General features: G+C 40.0%; 1 protein-coding gene across 12 annotated transcripts in view; it reads left to right on the top strand.

The window, feature by feature from the left end:
* LOC125107801 (mucin-19-like) overlaps window positions 1-16,032 on the top strand; it is a 103,113-nt gene that overhangs the window by 75,449 nt on the left and 11,632 nt on the right. For 9 of the 12 annotated variants that reach the window (XM_047743229.1, XM_047743225.1, XM_047743224.1 and 6 more), the window contains 3 exons: window positions 3,869-3,904; window positions 4,202-4,300; window positions 5,523-5,588. In XM_047743229.1, the coding sequence (XP_047599185.1) occupies window positions 3,869-3,904; window positions 4,202-4,300; window positions 5,523-5,588 (201 nt within the window). The remainder of the gene's footprint in view (window positions 1-3,868; window positions 3,905-4,201; window positions 4,301-5,522; window positions 5,589-16,032) is intronic. The other 3 variants (XM_047743231.1, XM_047743228.1, XM_047743227.1) reach the window with 1 other exon arrangement.

Here is a 16,032-nt window from a genome sequence, read left to right as displayed (position 1 = left end):
GAATCTGCACCGAAATGGTCGGGAGGATCATGGTCTATCCTGCTGCATCATTGTCCTGAGAGTCTCTGGGGGTCAGGGTCAAAGAGTCTTTCTATATGACCCTCTCACGCCGATGAGCAAGACGTGTCCATTCCATGTCCCGCGAGCTTGGGATCGGTGGGAAAGGATGAGATCTGTCTTGGTGTGGGGGTGCAGTGTACCTGGCCCGGACTGGGCAAGTCTTGTCAATTCAAGCATAACACTACCTTTGAGAATGCTCCCATCAACCTGCTCTCGTACTACTTCACACATGGATCATAGCGATGGTGTGAAGCCTAGGAAAAAGGACACGGTAGTACTCACGTGATGTTCTCTTCTCTGTTTCTCTGGTCTCAAGTATGACATTTCCATCGCTAGGAAGCCTGGGTGCTACAAAAACTACAAGAGGCGGTTCATGATTCGCAGAGGCAGCATTACCCGAAAACGCCCTATGAGTTATGGTCCGAGGCACTGGATGACTTGGATTTCAGTCCCAGCCTTGTCAGTGACCAGAGCCCTCTTGCAGAAATCACTTACTTTTCTTGAGGCCAATTCTGTTCTTTCTTTTGGTTTTCGTTTTTTTTTTTTTTTTTTTTTCCCTTTTGTGGTGAACGAGCAAGAGGGGCAGAGGGAGAGGGGGAGAGAACATCTGAAGCAGTGTGCACACCCAGCTCGCAGCCCAACCCCGGGTTTGATCCCGCAACCCTGAGATCATGAGCAGAGCCTTAACACAGAGGCTTTACCGACTGGTCCGCAAGTGACCCCTCATTTCTTTTTTTCTTCTCAGGAACAGCTCGAGGTCTCCAGACTGAACGTTCCACTACAGGTTAGTCAATTATGCCAAAACCTCTAGGGGGACCGCGAAAATAAAAGAAGAGAAAAAAGTCTCCGAGTGAAAATGATGTGGAACTTTGGGTTTTTGTGATAGAATTTGTATGAGAGTATGGCTTTGGAGAAAACCTGGCAAACAAGCCATTGATGGAGCTTTGCCTACGGTTTTCAGATATTATTGCCTAAGACTTAAATTTCACTTGGTTTGGACCAGGTTAGAGGGATGGGCTTAAGTAGGGGTTCCCCTTCGACTTTCTTCCATCTCGCTTCACACGAATATCGTCTCTCTGACAGATCTCAGTAGCATCACACTTCTCAGGTTAAAAAAAATAAAAGGGTAGACTAGCATAAGAGAAAAGGCGCCTGTGTCTAAGGATATATTTTGGTGTCGTAGGTGTTTTCAGGGGAAGGGTGCCATGAGCTCCGTCCTGTCATTTCATCATTGTTCCTAGCATCCCTGAGGGATAGTGTGATGAGGGCAGAAGGTTCCCTTTCTTTGGAAGCAAGGTCATGGAGATATGTAGAGGAAGACCTAAGATGACCCAGTTTGAGATGTGGAACGCATGAGTGTGGCAAAGAAGGCCGCAACCAGCCCAAGAAGGAAGTAGCAAGGATGATAACCAAAAGTGGAGGAAAGTTATATTAGAACAACATCTTAGGGAAGTGTGGACAGAAAGAGAGTCGCTGGAAGAAAGTCGCTTCCGTTTTCTCTGCGGGGAACTGGCGGGAGAGGTACATTCCCCTTTGGGAGTAAAGGGCAAGTGTGTTTGTAACGAGCAGTCCATTCTACGGTTTTCTCAGGTGTTGCTGGACGTCCAGTTTCCACGACCCTCAATGCTGGCAGCCTAGGCAGCACTGGAGCGGGCCCCGCCTTCACCACCAGCCCTGGCCACATACCAGGTAAAGCCAGTTCCCAACAACGGAGCCCTTCGACGCCTGAGCAACTGGTTTCAGGCAGTGCTGCTCAGTGCCATAGCGTCCAGACTAACAGACATCTGACCCGTTCGTTACCTCGGCTGGTGATAGCACGTATACCCGTTTCCAGCAGGTTTTCCCATCTTCTGTGCTTGCTCTTGAGGTTGTTGTTGTTGTTGTTGTCGTTGTCGTTCTCTTGACCCTGAAGAGAAAGGCACAAGGGACACAGGCTTCAGAGCAGGCGAGACCAAGAAGTGATTGAAAGGCCAGGTCTTGCATGGCTTCCGTGTACCAGTCGTCCCGGATTTCACGTCAGGACCCCTTGGAGAGTCTTGGATAGGAGGTGTGCTAAGCGAGCTGATGGCGTTGGGATGAAATTCAGAAACATGGAAAAAGGAACGATTTCCCTGGTCCGTGACACTTCTTTGATGTCAATGACATCAACTTTCAGATGATGCCTGAAGGTTAACGACGAGACGCAAATCCCATTGAGAGCGTGGCCGATGGGCATCTTTCCTCCCAGAAGGAAGCAAGCAGTGAAAGGTCTCAGGAGAGGTAGAGACCAGATTAGAACCCCGAAAGCCCTTGGGCTCCTCTGGCATGGCTCCACAGTGGTGGGATCTGTGCGATAGGGCATGCATCCGTGAGAACCCAACGACAGCGTGCTGGTCCTTGTGCGCCACGGACGGCATTTGTCGTACCGTGGGTTTCAGGAAGAAAAACGTGAGGGCCGTTCCACAGGTAGACATGATTTGGAGTCAAAGCAAACAATGCCGTGTTCACGCTGCCGTGTAGGGAGCGAGTCGTTCACGTCAAACGGCAGTCCAGTTTGCTCTTCTCCCAGTCCCATCTGCCCGTGGCCTCGCTCAGGTGGTCCACGCCTGCCACCAAATACCTGCAGTTGTCCAATGTAGCTCATCTTCCTCAAAATCCGGAGCTGTTCAAAGAATGGCTCCCAGACCAACAGCACCCCCCTCCCCAGGGATCTTAGCAGAAATGCCAGTGATCCGGCCCCCGTGCCTAGAATCAGACACTGTGCTAGAGGAGCCCAGCAAAAGGTGGGAACAAGCAGTCGAAGGCCGCGAAGCCTGTCACAGTTGAGAGCATTTCCAGGCTTTCCAGGCCGCGTGCCCCCGACGAGCCCTTCGTCGATACCCCACCACAGGGGGCCTTCCCAAAATTCAGCTTGACACCCTGTCTCTCCACTTCTGAAAATCCCTCAGGAGTTCTGGTCGCTTTCAGCATGAACCAAAAGTCCGTCCCGGACCCTGAGGCATCATATCCTTAGTACACACAGTGGGCCTTGTCTTTGTGTGTTGATCTGTGGACCCATGGCCCAGCGATTCTTTAGCTACATTTGTGTTCGCCTCGCAGGATTTCTGATGTCAGCTTTAGGTGGCAGATACTTTCTGGGCAGAACGTGGCCAGCACGTGATCCTTTGGTAGGGTAAAGGATCGAATCTGCCGCGGTCCAATGTACGCAAGCGTTCTGCTTCCAGTTAGAGTCGGGAATTTGCCGAAGGGCGAGGGGACTGAGCATTCAGTGTCTATGGTCACAGATCGGGGCTAGCATTCTCGGGGCACGATGGCAAGGGCCTCAGCTAGGTCTGGTGGCAGCCAGGCGGTCGTAGGGACAGGGGCTTGGAGCAGGGCTCCTCAGAGTTTGGTGCACAAAGGAGTGCCACCCGGAATCGTTCGCTCCTGCTCCATGCTCTGCTAAGAGGGAGTAGCATTGGACGCGGGGCTTTTCTCTCTGTTGAGGAAAAGCTGAGGGTTTTTTGGGTTTGCTGTGTCAAATGTCCTTTCTGGACGTGTACGGCCCTTCCCCCAAAGAGGGCCTCCCACTAGGGCCGATTGGAAATCGTAGAACATGGCTCCCTCAGCACACGGGCCCTGAGGAACAGCACGAGAGTCGAAAGTCGGGGTGAGGCTGGCAGGGTTCGGCTCCGGGATCTGCTGCCCTCTACCTGGGTGACGGGGAGCAGGCCCCTGAGCCCCGTCTCTTCTGTGGGGCCCCTAATAGCGCCTGCCGGGGAGGACTTCTGTCAGAGCAAATGCACTGATTTCTGCCCAGGGTAATGTGGAGTGTGCTGTCTCTTTTCAGGAGGAACCGGCAGCCCGACTGCAGCCATCAGAGGAGGTAAAGAACACAGCACGCCCATGGAACCTAGCCCAGGAGCGCCAAGCGCAGGGAAATGAGACAAGTCAGGATTGGCCCCTTAGCACCTATGTGGTGGCATTGAACGTGACAGAGGGTGAACTCACGACTGAGCTGTGTGTGATGTGAGACTGGTACTAGCTATGTAGCTGCAGACACCCTAGGAGTCCTTGAAAGCTGCGGTTGTGTGGGAATGCTGATTTCTGTCCCGTCCGGGAAGGGGGATATGCAGAATCCTGCCTGTCTAGAAGTGAAACCGTTTCCCCGTTGTTGTGCCAGGGATCCCAGAAGGTACAGAGGGCTTCACAACAGCCGCAGGGAGTGAGAAGACAAGTGGAGATTCAGCTGGCCCAGGCACAACCGTGGGAGACAGAGCAGGTATGGAAATCCAAGGTGGAAAGCATCTTGTTTCTGACGTGCGGGAAGCTGCCGTTGGCTTCTGAGGGAGAGGTTCCTAATCAGTTGGTAGTGCCTGTCCTCCTGCGGGGTCCCCTATCCTGGTTTGCGTGGGCTTCTTCTCGGCAGTGTTTCTCGAGCCTCCGCGCAGACGTGACGAACAGCAGAGCAGCGTGTGCTCAGAATCCCCAGAATCCTGCCTCTGGGCATCTGAGCCTGAGTCCAGATGGGCATGCGGTCATGCTTTGCCCGTCTGTCTCCAAGTGAGAGCTGAGGCCAGACATGACCCAATTCATGAAGCTTTTCCACGATCCATTGTATTTAAAGTTTTTTGAAATGAGAAGGCAATGCAATGTGTTCTGCTGCTCCAAATCTCCCTATACATTTTGGTGTAGTTTTTAATGTATAGTCGATTAACTCTGGGTGATTCCATTTGAGCCTCATTAAGATAAGACCCTGTCAAAGACTGTGTTATGAATTTCCTTTAGAGAATATAGCTTTTTCAAAATTTAAAATAAGTGCCAATACAGGAATTATCTTTTATCACAACCTTGTTTTTTTTTTTTTCATTTGTATTATTGACATATCAAGGAATCATTGGGAATGTCATAAAAATGATGGACAGTTTTTAGTGGATTATTTTGCTGTTTTCTCCAATCTTTCCTTCAAATCTACTATTTTACTGCATTAAATATATATTAATGTATATTGTCTCCCAGTACACAGTTTATAAATACAGGAATCTGTGTAAGTACCACTGGAATTGGTGAAGGCATGACCACTAGATCACCTTTCATTGGTTTCAGGCCAGTTTGATCATCAGCTACAAGCTGCAAGCTCGATTGCTTATTTTGACAGTGCTCCATCATGAACTTAGCTGGGAATTCAAGTTTTCATGAGAAATTTAAGTCCATTTAGCAATGATTATAGTTTCAATGCCTTTTTAATTTTTGACTATTGAACAGGTATAGTTTGATCATTTGTATCACAACGATTTATTTGGACTAGATTTGCCAGTTATAAATGCAAGATGCCATTGAATTGTGAAGTTCACATAAGTAAGAAACACTTTATTAGTATTAAGTATGTCCCATTTGGAATGTGATTTTTTTTCTGGGTTTTAAATTTACAGGGTGCTTTTGTGATTATGTACTAAATCTGACAATCATTTTGTGAATTGATTGCCAATGTTCTTTTCAATTAGGAGCAGCAGATAGGGGATTTGCAGTGACTTTTGTAGCTGCTGGTGAAACCACTTCTGTTGCATCAGGTACTGAAAGAGCATAATCAGAATAAATCTAGGCAATAGAAATGAGTTTTCTTTTTTTTAAAATTTAATTTAATTTTTTTCAGTGTTCCAAGATTTCATTGTTTATGTACCACATGCACTGCTCCATGCAATACATGCCCTCCTTATTACCCACCACCAGGCTCACCCATCCCCTGACCCCCCTCCCTTCCAAAACCCTCAATTTGTTTCTCAGAGTCCACAGTCTCTCATAGTTCTTCTCCCCCTCTGATTTTCCCCAATTAACTTTTCCTTTCCTTCTCCTAATGTCCTCCATGTTATTCTTTATACTCCACAAGTGATTTCTTTACTTAACATTGTGACAGAGACAATGTGTCCTAAAGAATTTAATTATCATTATTTGTGTAATGTCAATACTGGAGATCAAAAATTAATCAATACCTCTCTGTTATGTAGATAATATCATACTGAGTGCTCTAGAAAACAGAATAGTCAAGTACGTGTTCCCTTAGAATTTTATTTTTTAGCAAAAGTAATTAATATTTATATATATGCGAAGGCAAATACCATTATGGCAGAAAGAATCAAAATCAAAGAAATGTTCCATGACAGGCTTGGAATGAGAACTCAGAAGGAAATTCTATTAGGGAACTGATTAGTCAGAGTTAAAAACAAGATAGAATTATTCTATCTTGAAAATAAAGTGTTAGTATGATCAGTACACTATGACTATATCTTTATACTTTAACTTGAGCAAAACCTCAAAACATGAGTGAGTTGAGTGGAATTTTAAGGATATATTCAATTTTATGGGATAAAGAACAGTCATATTTCAGCTGTTAAGGTCATAGAATTGCAAACAAAATCTCTCAACCCAGATACCCAGGCCCAAAGACAGTAGAGAAAAAAAAAAAAAAACAGTTTTCAATGGAATAAGTATTAAACTTGCAAGTGATGCAAATTATGAGCTAAATTCACTTAGAGATTGTAAAGACAGGAATCTTACAAGCAGACCACCTTTACATACATTTTCTCAAGAAAAATAATTACTCGTTCTCAAATAAGAAAACTTTATTTTTTTTAAGATTTTATTTATTTATTTGACAGAGAGAGAGAGAGAGAGAGAGATCACAAGCAGGCAGAGAGGCAGGCAGAGAGAGAGGGGGAAGCAGGCTCCCCGCTGAGCAGAGAGCCCGATGCGGGCCCCGATCCCAGAACCCTGAGATCATGACCCAAGCTGAAGGCAGAGGCTTTAACCCACTGAGCCACCCAGGCGCCCTCAAATAAGAAAACTTTAAAACACCATTTATTATACACAGTTTACCCTAAATTCACCTGTTAATTGGGGTGACGGTTACTTAACTGGTTTTATGGGGTTTTATCCTCCTGATAAAGGAGGAAGGTTTGTCCCTAGAGGGAGATAAGAGTACTATCTCCCTTGATGTTTACATTCCCAAAAGATTGTTCCCAAGGCCTTGAGAAAGACCTTCCTGGGTCATTAAGCTGGAAAGAAGCCTATTCAGATTTTTGAAAGATATACATACATTTCAAAGAAAGAAAACATCTGAAATGACAAATTTTCCAAAGCAAATGGTCTAAGAAAAAGAAAGGGGCAGTGTCCCCTTATTTGTACCAGAAAGAATTAAGCCTCTTAATTTAAATTTTTGTTTTTGTAAGCCATCCTCCAAAGATGATCAAGTTCATACTTTAATTAGCTAACTTATGTTTCTTTTGTAAGATTAAGCCATGCCTAGAGTCTTGCCTGAAGCAACCTCTGGGACTGGAGGTGGCAGCACCCCTGGGGAAACAGGCACTAGAACCCCAAGTCCTGAGAAATCAGATAAGGTTTGTCCTCATTTTTTTGGCTGTGTCCCATCATACCACCCTCAGCAGGGTGTGATCTGTACTAACCTGATTTCTAATTTGCACTGATGATCTTAGAATTGGGTAGCATTTAAACTTAATGGGGAACCAGTTGGGAGGCGGGGGTGGGGCAGGAAAATGGTGGCTGCATACATTAGAATCTACACATACCTCCTTCTGCAAAACATAATATCACTGGGCCCACACCTTGGGAGTTTAGAGGGACAGAGCAGACTGAGACTCCAAAGATTGGGGAAGATGGCTCTGGGACTCAGAGTGGTTCTCTGAGATTCAGGTCAGGGCTTCCCAGAGGATAGGGGAGTATAGAGAGTTACTTAATAGTGGTAGAACATAGCATTGACTAGGGTTTACCCCTTGAGGGAAAGGGCTCTACCCTGAACAAGACTGCTGAGAGAAGGTCTGAGACCCAGCAATTCAGAGCCCTTTTTCATGTGGAGTTGAAAGAGAGAAGATAGGAAAGTTCACAGAATGAGGTCAAGCAGCCCTGTGAAAGTACTGACTGTCTTGGAGGCAAGGGAGACACACCAGGAAGGTGGAAGAATCTTTGTAGCCTGGGTGTCAAAAAAGAAAGAAAGAAAGAAAGAAAGAAAGAAAGAAAGAAAGAAAGAAAGAAAGAAAGAAAGAAAGAAAGAAAGAAAGAAAGAAAGAAATCTTCAAAGCCAAGGGCCTCAAGAAAACAGGATAGTAAGTGTGAGTTAGAAGACAGACAAAAAAGAGATGCCTCTTAAAAAAAAGAAGCCTCCTTTCACCATGAACAACACAAAAGGAAGCCCTTGATCTGAGAAATCTGGTGAGCCACAATAAAGTCTCTTCATCCCCACTCCATAGGATCTCCTTCTATGTTCCAGGAAAATCTGATGCAAAAAACATGAAAAAGAAAAGTAAAATTCAAATATCTATAGAAAGATTGTTCCAAAATTCCTTAGAGACTTAAGCTATCCCTAACCCCCTTCCAACGTGAAAGTATATAATTGTATACATTTATATGTATGTGTGTGTATAGATATATATACACACACATGTGTATATATACTGACATATATACATAGTTTATACTTATATGTATAGATATAACATATATTTTTAGCAGTTCTCAGCAATAGCAAAATCTAGTCATGAAACAAAGGAAACAGAACATTAACAAGAATTTAAAATAAGAAACAAACTGCAGCTATAGACATCAGAATTATAAATTAAAAAACTAGTGTCAAAATAGATAAATAGTAGGAAGATATCAAATTGGAACTGATGAAAATTCAGGAGAAATATTAAAAAATAAAGAAAAAATATCTAAAAAATACAAACCAGTTTCAATCTACCCAGCAGAAAATATATGAGACTGAAAGCATGGCAGGGGCTGTAGAGGATAGAATTGAGAAGATCCAAAAAATATTGCAGACATTTAAAAAGTTTAAGTAGATCAGAGTTAGGCATCATTACAGGAAACAGATAAAAATATCCAACATATAGATTATTTCAGTTTCTGGAGAAGCAAAAGCAATGAAACAGAACTAACATTTAAAACTGTAAACCAGGACAAGTTTCCTATAATTAAAAGAGAAATCCTAAATTTCTATGTTGAAGGGACCTATGATATATACCTGGAAGCTTAAATCTTTAACAGTCATTTTGGTGAGTTAATTTAGAAAACTGTTAGACTTGAAAAAGAAACAGAAAAAGAAAAGGAAATCTGTTAGACTTGAAAGATACATTCTCTGGACCTTGAGGCAAAAAGGGAAAGTCATTCAAAAAGAAAGAAAATCAGGGATGCCTGGGTGGCTCAGTCATTAAGCGCCTGCCTTTGGCTCAGGTCATGATCCCAGGGTCCTGGAATCGAGCCCCACATCGTGCTCCCTGCTCAGCAGGAAGCCTGCGTCTCCCTCTCCCACTCCCCCTGCTTGTGTTCCCTCTCTTGCTGTCTCTCTCTCACTGTCAAATAAATAAATAAATAAATCTTAAAAAAAAAAAAGAAAGAAAATCAGGTTGGTATCAGACTTGTCAAGACAGAGTAGCATTAAGAAACTCAAAGAAGGAAAATGTGGGCTAACCGTTGTTAGTGCAGCTAAATGTAATTCAGGTATCAAGCTCTAGGCAAATAGTTGAAAACATGAAGGAATTCTGGGAATTATGTACCCATGAGCCCTTCATAATAAAATCACTAGAGGATGAATGTTAAACAACAAAGAGATGCCTTGAAAATGACTGAAATGATTATAGCACAATTTTTAACTCTAGCTCTAAAACTGGAACCAAAGTTGAAAGAAAAGTGGAAAAGAACTTCATAAATATTTCATATTTGACCAACTAAAAATATCATAGTAATAAATAGATAAATGGGGAAGATGTTGGAAATAAAGGAAAGAGAAAAATTAAATTTCCTTACTACTTAACAGCCCATTGACAAGTCCTTGAAACAGGCTGAGTGCCATTCTTCTAGGAACTCAGCTGCCTGAGTGTTAGTAGTTTGTTAAATGCAAAGGCAATCTTAGCCCTACTCCCAGGATCCTGCAACTCTAGTTTAATGTATACAAATTCCTTTGGAAGCTTCCTTTATCTTTACCCCCGATAGTGTTGGCAATCATCTGCCAAGTATATGACCCACCGATATATATCAGAAGGGTCTCATTATTAGACAGTAATGAATGACTTTTTCCCAACAATAGCTACTACCCCGCTCAAGGTCCTTGAATCCTGTTCCCAAATTCCTTAGAGACTTAAGCTATCCTAACCCCCTCCCAACTTGAAAATATGTAAGGGACCACTCTTTATGACCCCAGTGCAGCTCTTTCTACTCATGGGTCCGTCCCCATGCTTTAATAAAACCAACTTTTTGCACCAAAGACATCTCAAGAATTCTTTCTTGGCTATTGAATCCAAACCCCAATATATATTCTACATCAGCAAAAAGAAGGAAGATGTAATAATCTTATTAATTAGATAGTAGTCAAACAAATTATTTAAAGCTCATGAACCAGACAAGAGTAGCTCAAATTTATTAAAGTGGTAAAAACAAATAATATCAAGAAAGAAAATGGCATTTAAATTGGAAAGTACAGAACAAGAGAAGGAGAAGGGAAGAAGAAATAATATTAGTAATTATTATTCCTTTATTAAGGGAGAACCAGTAGATACTACCTGAAAAGAAAATTGGGAGGATGCTAAAGGGATTATATAAAAATGTTACTGTAAAATATAGCTTATCAAAAGAGAAAAAAAGTGAAAAGCCCAAAAAAGTAGCAATTTAAGAGTTTGCATATAAACAACAAATGGCTGAAATTAGAAATCAAAAGCACACAAAATAAGGTTTAATAATAATTCCTATTAATTTTTAGTAAAAGTGTTTTAAAAATTGGGAAATCCATTAATACAGTTCATACTAACAGATCTAAGAGAAATAAAAGCAACTAATTATCTACATAAAGCCTAAAAAGACATTTAATAAATGTTCAGTAACCATTTCTGATGGGGGAAAAAATTCCCCAAATAAACTACCTGCCCAAGCAATGTCCATATGTAAATATTTTTCCTAAGACCAGTATCGTGCAATTAAGTAAATGTATCCCTCAACTTCTGTAATTTCAGTTTTCTTATCAATAAAAAAATGGGGAAATGTAATCTATGAAACTTCAATAAAAAATAAATGTATGTTGGGGCACCTGGGTGGCTCAGGGGTTAAGCCGCTGCCTTCGGCTCAGGTCATGATCTCAGAGTCCTGGGATCGAGCCCCGCATCCGGCTCTCTGCTCAGCGGGGAGCCTGCTTCCTCCTCTCTCTCTGCCTGCCTCTCTGCCTGCTTGTGATCTCTCTCTGTCAAATAAATAAATAAAATCTTTTAAAAAAAAAAAAAAAAAAAAAAAATAAATGTATGTCAAAGTACATCTTTGGAAATGTATAAAGGGTAGTATTATTGATACAGAAAAATGGAAATTTTTGTAATTTTTTATTAGAATTTAATTTAAGTCAGAATTAGTTATCTCCTAACTTAAGAAATTCTGGGAATTAGCCTTTACCATCTTTTTCCTTAATAGCAGGTAGATCTGAAACATCTGGTGGTGCAACTAGTGGAGATGAAACTAGACCTGTTTCACCCAGCGGTGGTACTACAAGCTCTTCAGATAAATCAGGTGACATTAGCTAAACACAAGAAGTCACCAAAAAAAATCTGTTGGTGTAGAAACGGGCTTATAAAAGATATTCATTAGAATATTTATTTACTTGGAAATCCTTCTTGCTTCAAAATAGCACTACAATTTGTGAATATTATGTGAATCAATTAGATTGACATTAAATTCTTTGTTATTCATTATTTACGCACTATTAGGTGATCAGTGCAACACATGATTTACAGATAATGACAATGATCTGACAATTCAGGTGTTCTCTATTACTAAATAAGACTAATGCAACATTTTGAATCTGGCATTCTTATATGACCAATATAGAAATCACTAGAATATTACTTGATATAACCATAACTGAATTAAGTAAAAAAGTAATAGTGACTAACATTTCATCTTATATTTGGTCCTTAAATGTTGTTTTTGAGTTAGGGGCATTTGCTCATCCAGTTAGTTACATTTATTCATCTATCTAAGGTTTGCATTGCTCCACACAAAATCACTTAGACAACATATAAACTGAAAGTACTAAATAATTACAAAATGATATGTTAGCGATTTTTGCATTTTATTGATTGATAATATGATTTTCCTCTAGTAGAAATATTTGAGAATTCAACAAATTATTTTCCTTCTTAGATAATGGGCTTCTGGATATTAAACAGTTATTAGACTTCAACAAGTATATTTAAAGTCAAGTTTGAATTTTTCTTTTTACAATCTTCACAAAAATGACTACCTTTAGTATTTGGAGAATTTCATGGTTTAGTATAAGAAAATGTCATAATTTAAAAGAGTAACGTATTTCTTTGTAAGTTCCTTATTGAACAGCAAAGTGATCTGAACTTTGATGAGCAGTTTCCACATTTCTGAGAATAATCAGTAACATGGCCTTCTGAATTGTCTAAAAATTCAGAAAATAATTTTCTCCCTAAAATCCCTGTACATTGGTTTAAAAAATTCTTCTTTTCTTGACTTGCAAATAGGACATGACTATACTTACCTTATTTGTTCAAAACTCACCTGATGAGGAAATATGCAATGAGTATATGCCCTATGAAATGGCTAGGGACACCCCTTAGTAAATAACATTTTTGTCTCTTAATACTTAACTTGTTTCATAGGACTAAAGATATGGAACAGAGAGGAAAAAAGAAAGAGAATAAGAAAGGGGATTGGTAAATATTTCTCATGAAATAGGCAAATAAAAAAGTACATGAAAAATGTAATTGGTAAGACAAAATCATACTGTTTTTCAGCTTGAGTTTTTACTGGATATATTGAGTACAACTTGATTAATAAAATAAAAACATGAGATAGTCATTTACCATCATATAATATAATTTGTAAAGTTATCTTAATCTGTTTTTACAAAAGTAAAAATTATAATCAGAAAAAGTATACTAAGTATAAAATGAACAAAATGTTTTTACATATATTTACTTATTTGAATCATATAACTACCCTGTGCAATTGACAGTACATGACTAATGCACTGTCAATTATTTTATTGTTTTATTTAATTTTATTTTATTATTCACATTTTTTGAAGCCCAAATCAGATGACATTTAATGAAATATAAGACTATTTTTTTTTTCTAAATTAGACATTAAAATACAATTATTTCAATATATGACAGTTACATAAGAGAAAATGTTGAATTCTTTTTGTTTGTTTTTCTTTTTGCTTTACTTTTTTTTAATTTATTTTTTATTTATTTTCAGCATAACAGTATTCATTGTTTTTGTACCACACCCAGTGCTCCATGCAGTCCGTGCCTTCTCTAATACCCACCACCTGGTTCCCCCAACCTCCCACCCCCCCACCTCTTCAAACCCTTCAGATTATTCACATTTTGTAAATAAAAAATCAATGTGTTTACTTTAGTCATAGGATGAGTATGTTTTGGGGCTAAAACAGGGCCTAGATGGCTGATTCTTCATCCAGTCATTCTTGATTATGAGACAGGCCATCAACATGGTGGATTTCCGTCAATCTAGAGACAGAAGGTCTTTTCACCTTGCATATTTTGGTTTACATTTGTTTTTAGTGTCTGGCTCAGTGCTTGACTTGATAATATCTGGTGGACATTCTGATGAATATGTAAAAAAAAAAATGAATGAGAGTTGGCAATATAGTAACGGATTCAGAGGGTTTTTTATTAATGAGATAAAAACAATAGACTATATGACAGAGAACCTTCCAGGAGGATTAAAGATTTGGGAGGGAATAGGCTATTTGCTGCTATACCCAAATAGTGAAGCTTTGCTAGAAACAGGCACCACACACACACACACACACACACACACACACACACACACACTATTGTGTAGATCCATGTCCCTACAAATCTAAGATTTCCATCCTCATCTTTTCTCTTGGAGGAATTCTTGATAATAGGATCTCAGAACGAGAGCATTCTGGGTGATGCCAATTTGTTATAAAATTGGTCACATTGGACTAAGGCCAGGAGGAGGTAGAAGAATTTTTTTAAATAGTTAAGCATATAGAAGAGATTTTTAAAATCATTGCATGTGGATTGTACAGGACAGAGTAGAAATAATTGTGATACAGAGTGGAAGAAGTAAGAGCTTAGAATAAAAGACACAAGGCCCAGCATGGTTTTAGAATGCCAAAGATGATAGAGAAAACCAAAATTTATTCTTTACTTTATGTTAATGGATGACAGGATATGAGGTAAGGTGGGATTGTTTCAAGACTTCAAACAAAATAGCAATTCAAAGTTACTTGAATGAAAATAAACTTGAGGTTTCATGGGCTGCCTGGGTGGCTCAGTCGATTAAGCATGCTTTCAGTTCAGATCATGGTCCTGGGTTCCTGGGATGGAGCCATGTACAGGACACCTGCTCAGTGGAGAGTCTGCTTCTCCCTCTCTCTCTCTGCCCCTCACCCTGCTCATGCTCCCTCTCTCATTCTCTCTCTCAAATAAATACATAAAATCTTTTCTTTAAAAAAGAAAGAAAATAAACTTGAGGTTTCAGAGGCAGAGTACTAGCAAACTAGTATGTACAAAAATGCAAGAGCATGAATTGGATGATGGGATTTGCCCTTAAACTGAGCTCATAGAGAAACTTCTGGTAGTCAGAAACAAGACAGGCCTAATGGGGGTAGTTGCATAATCTGTAGGAAGTAATTCAAGTACAGGAAATTTTTAAAGACATCTTAGATGCAAATTTCCAAATATATGTTTCTAATCTTGATTTCTCTGGAAGTCTAGATTCATGCTCAGTTGCTAACTTGACATTTCCATTTAGATATCTAATAGGCATTCCAGATTTGACATGACCTAAACCAAATTCTTATTTGTTTTCATATCCACAACCTGTTCTCCCATATCAATCCCATATCCTTGTTCTTTCCCATATCAATAAATGGTGCCATCACTGACACAGTTTACACACACACACACACACACACACACACACATTACAATTACCCTTGATGCCTTTCTTCTTTTTATTTTGCACCCCACATGTAAAAACAAAGGTTGCTAATACTACTTTTAAAACATATTTTAAACCCATCCTCTGTTCTCAAACTCCTTTATCACCACTCTAGCCCAGAGCATTCATGAATAGTCCTGATTACTGAAATCACCTCAAACTAATCTTCCTACTCCTATTGTACACTCTTTTCCATATATTCTCTATAGAGTAGTGAGAGGGTTTTTAAATATATACAAATATATCATTCCCTTGCATAAAATTATATTCCATTGCATTTAGGAAAAGTCCAACTTTTGTCACCATATACACAATAACTTGAACAATCCTATATATTTGTCCTTAACTTCTAATGTCCTCCCTGTAACCTCCAATGATCTAAATACATTCACCTTCTAGTTCTGCTTCTCTACCTCATATAATTCATTTCAGTCTTATGGCTTTTGCACTGGCTGTTCACACTGTCTGGAATGCTATTTCCCTAGAGTTTCACATAGCTTTCTGCTTCTCTCCAATCTCAAAATAAAAGACATTTTTTCAGAGAGGTCTTTGCTGGCCAAATAGTCTAAAATAGAATCCCAGTTGCTCAATAGCACCTCACTTTGTATTAGTGCTCTGACAATTTTCTTTGTGTGAATTTGTTTGATTGGATAGTAATATCATTTATATGTCTGCATATCTCTCACATCCAACTAGAATGCTCTATGAGAATGAAGAACTATCTAATTACTAGCTACATCATTGAAACACTACTTCAGGTTCTACTCTATCAAAAGGGAAAGTTGTACTATATATGCCATAGGGTTGTTCAGATGATAAAATGAGTAATACTTACATGTTGCTGGGAGCATACACAACATACAAGATAGTCAATAAAGAATTGCTGAAAGCATAACCAGGAGGCAGTTATACCATAGAATAAAAAGTATGAAATATACTGGTGCCCATGAAGAGGCTTGAAAGCTATAGTGGAGGGGAAAGAGAGCATAAGCCCCTAGG

This window comes from Lutra lutra, chromosome 8, assembly GCF_902655055.1.
Source record: "Lutra lutra chromosome 8, mLutLut1.2, whole genome shotgun sequence".
NCBI classification, from domain to species: domain Eukaryota; kingdom Metazoa; phylum Chordata; class Mammalia; order Carnivora; family Mustelidae; genus Lutra; species Lutra lutra.
This window is presented reverse-complemented; position numbering and strand designations above follow the sequence as displayed.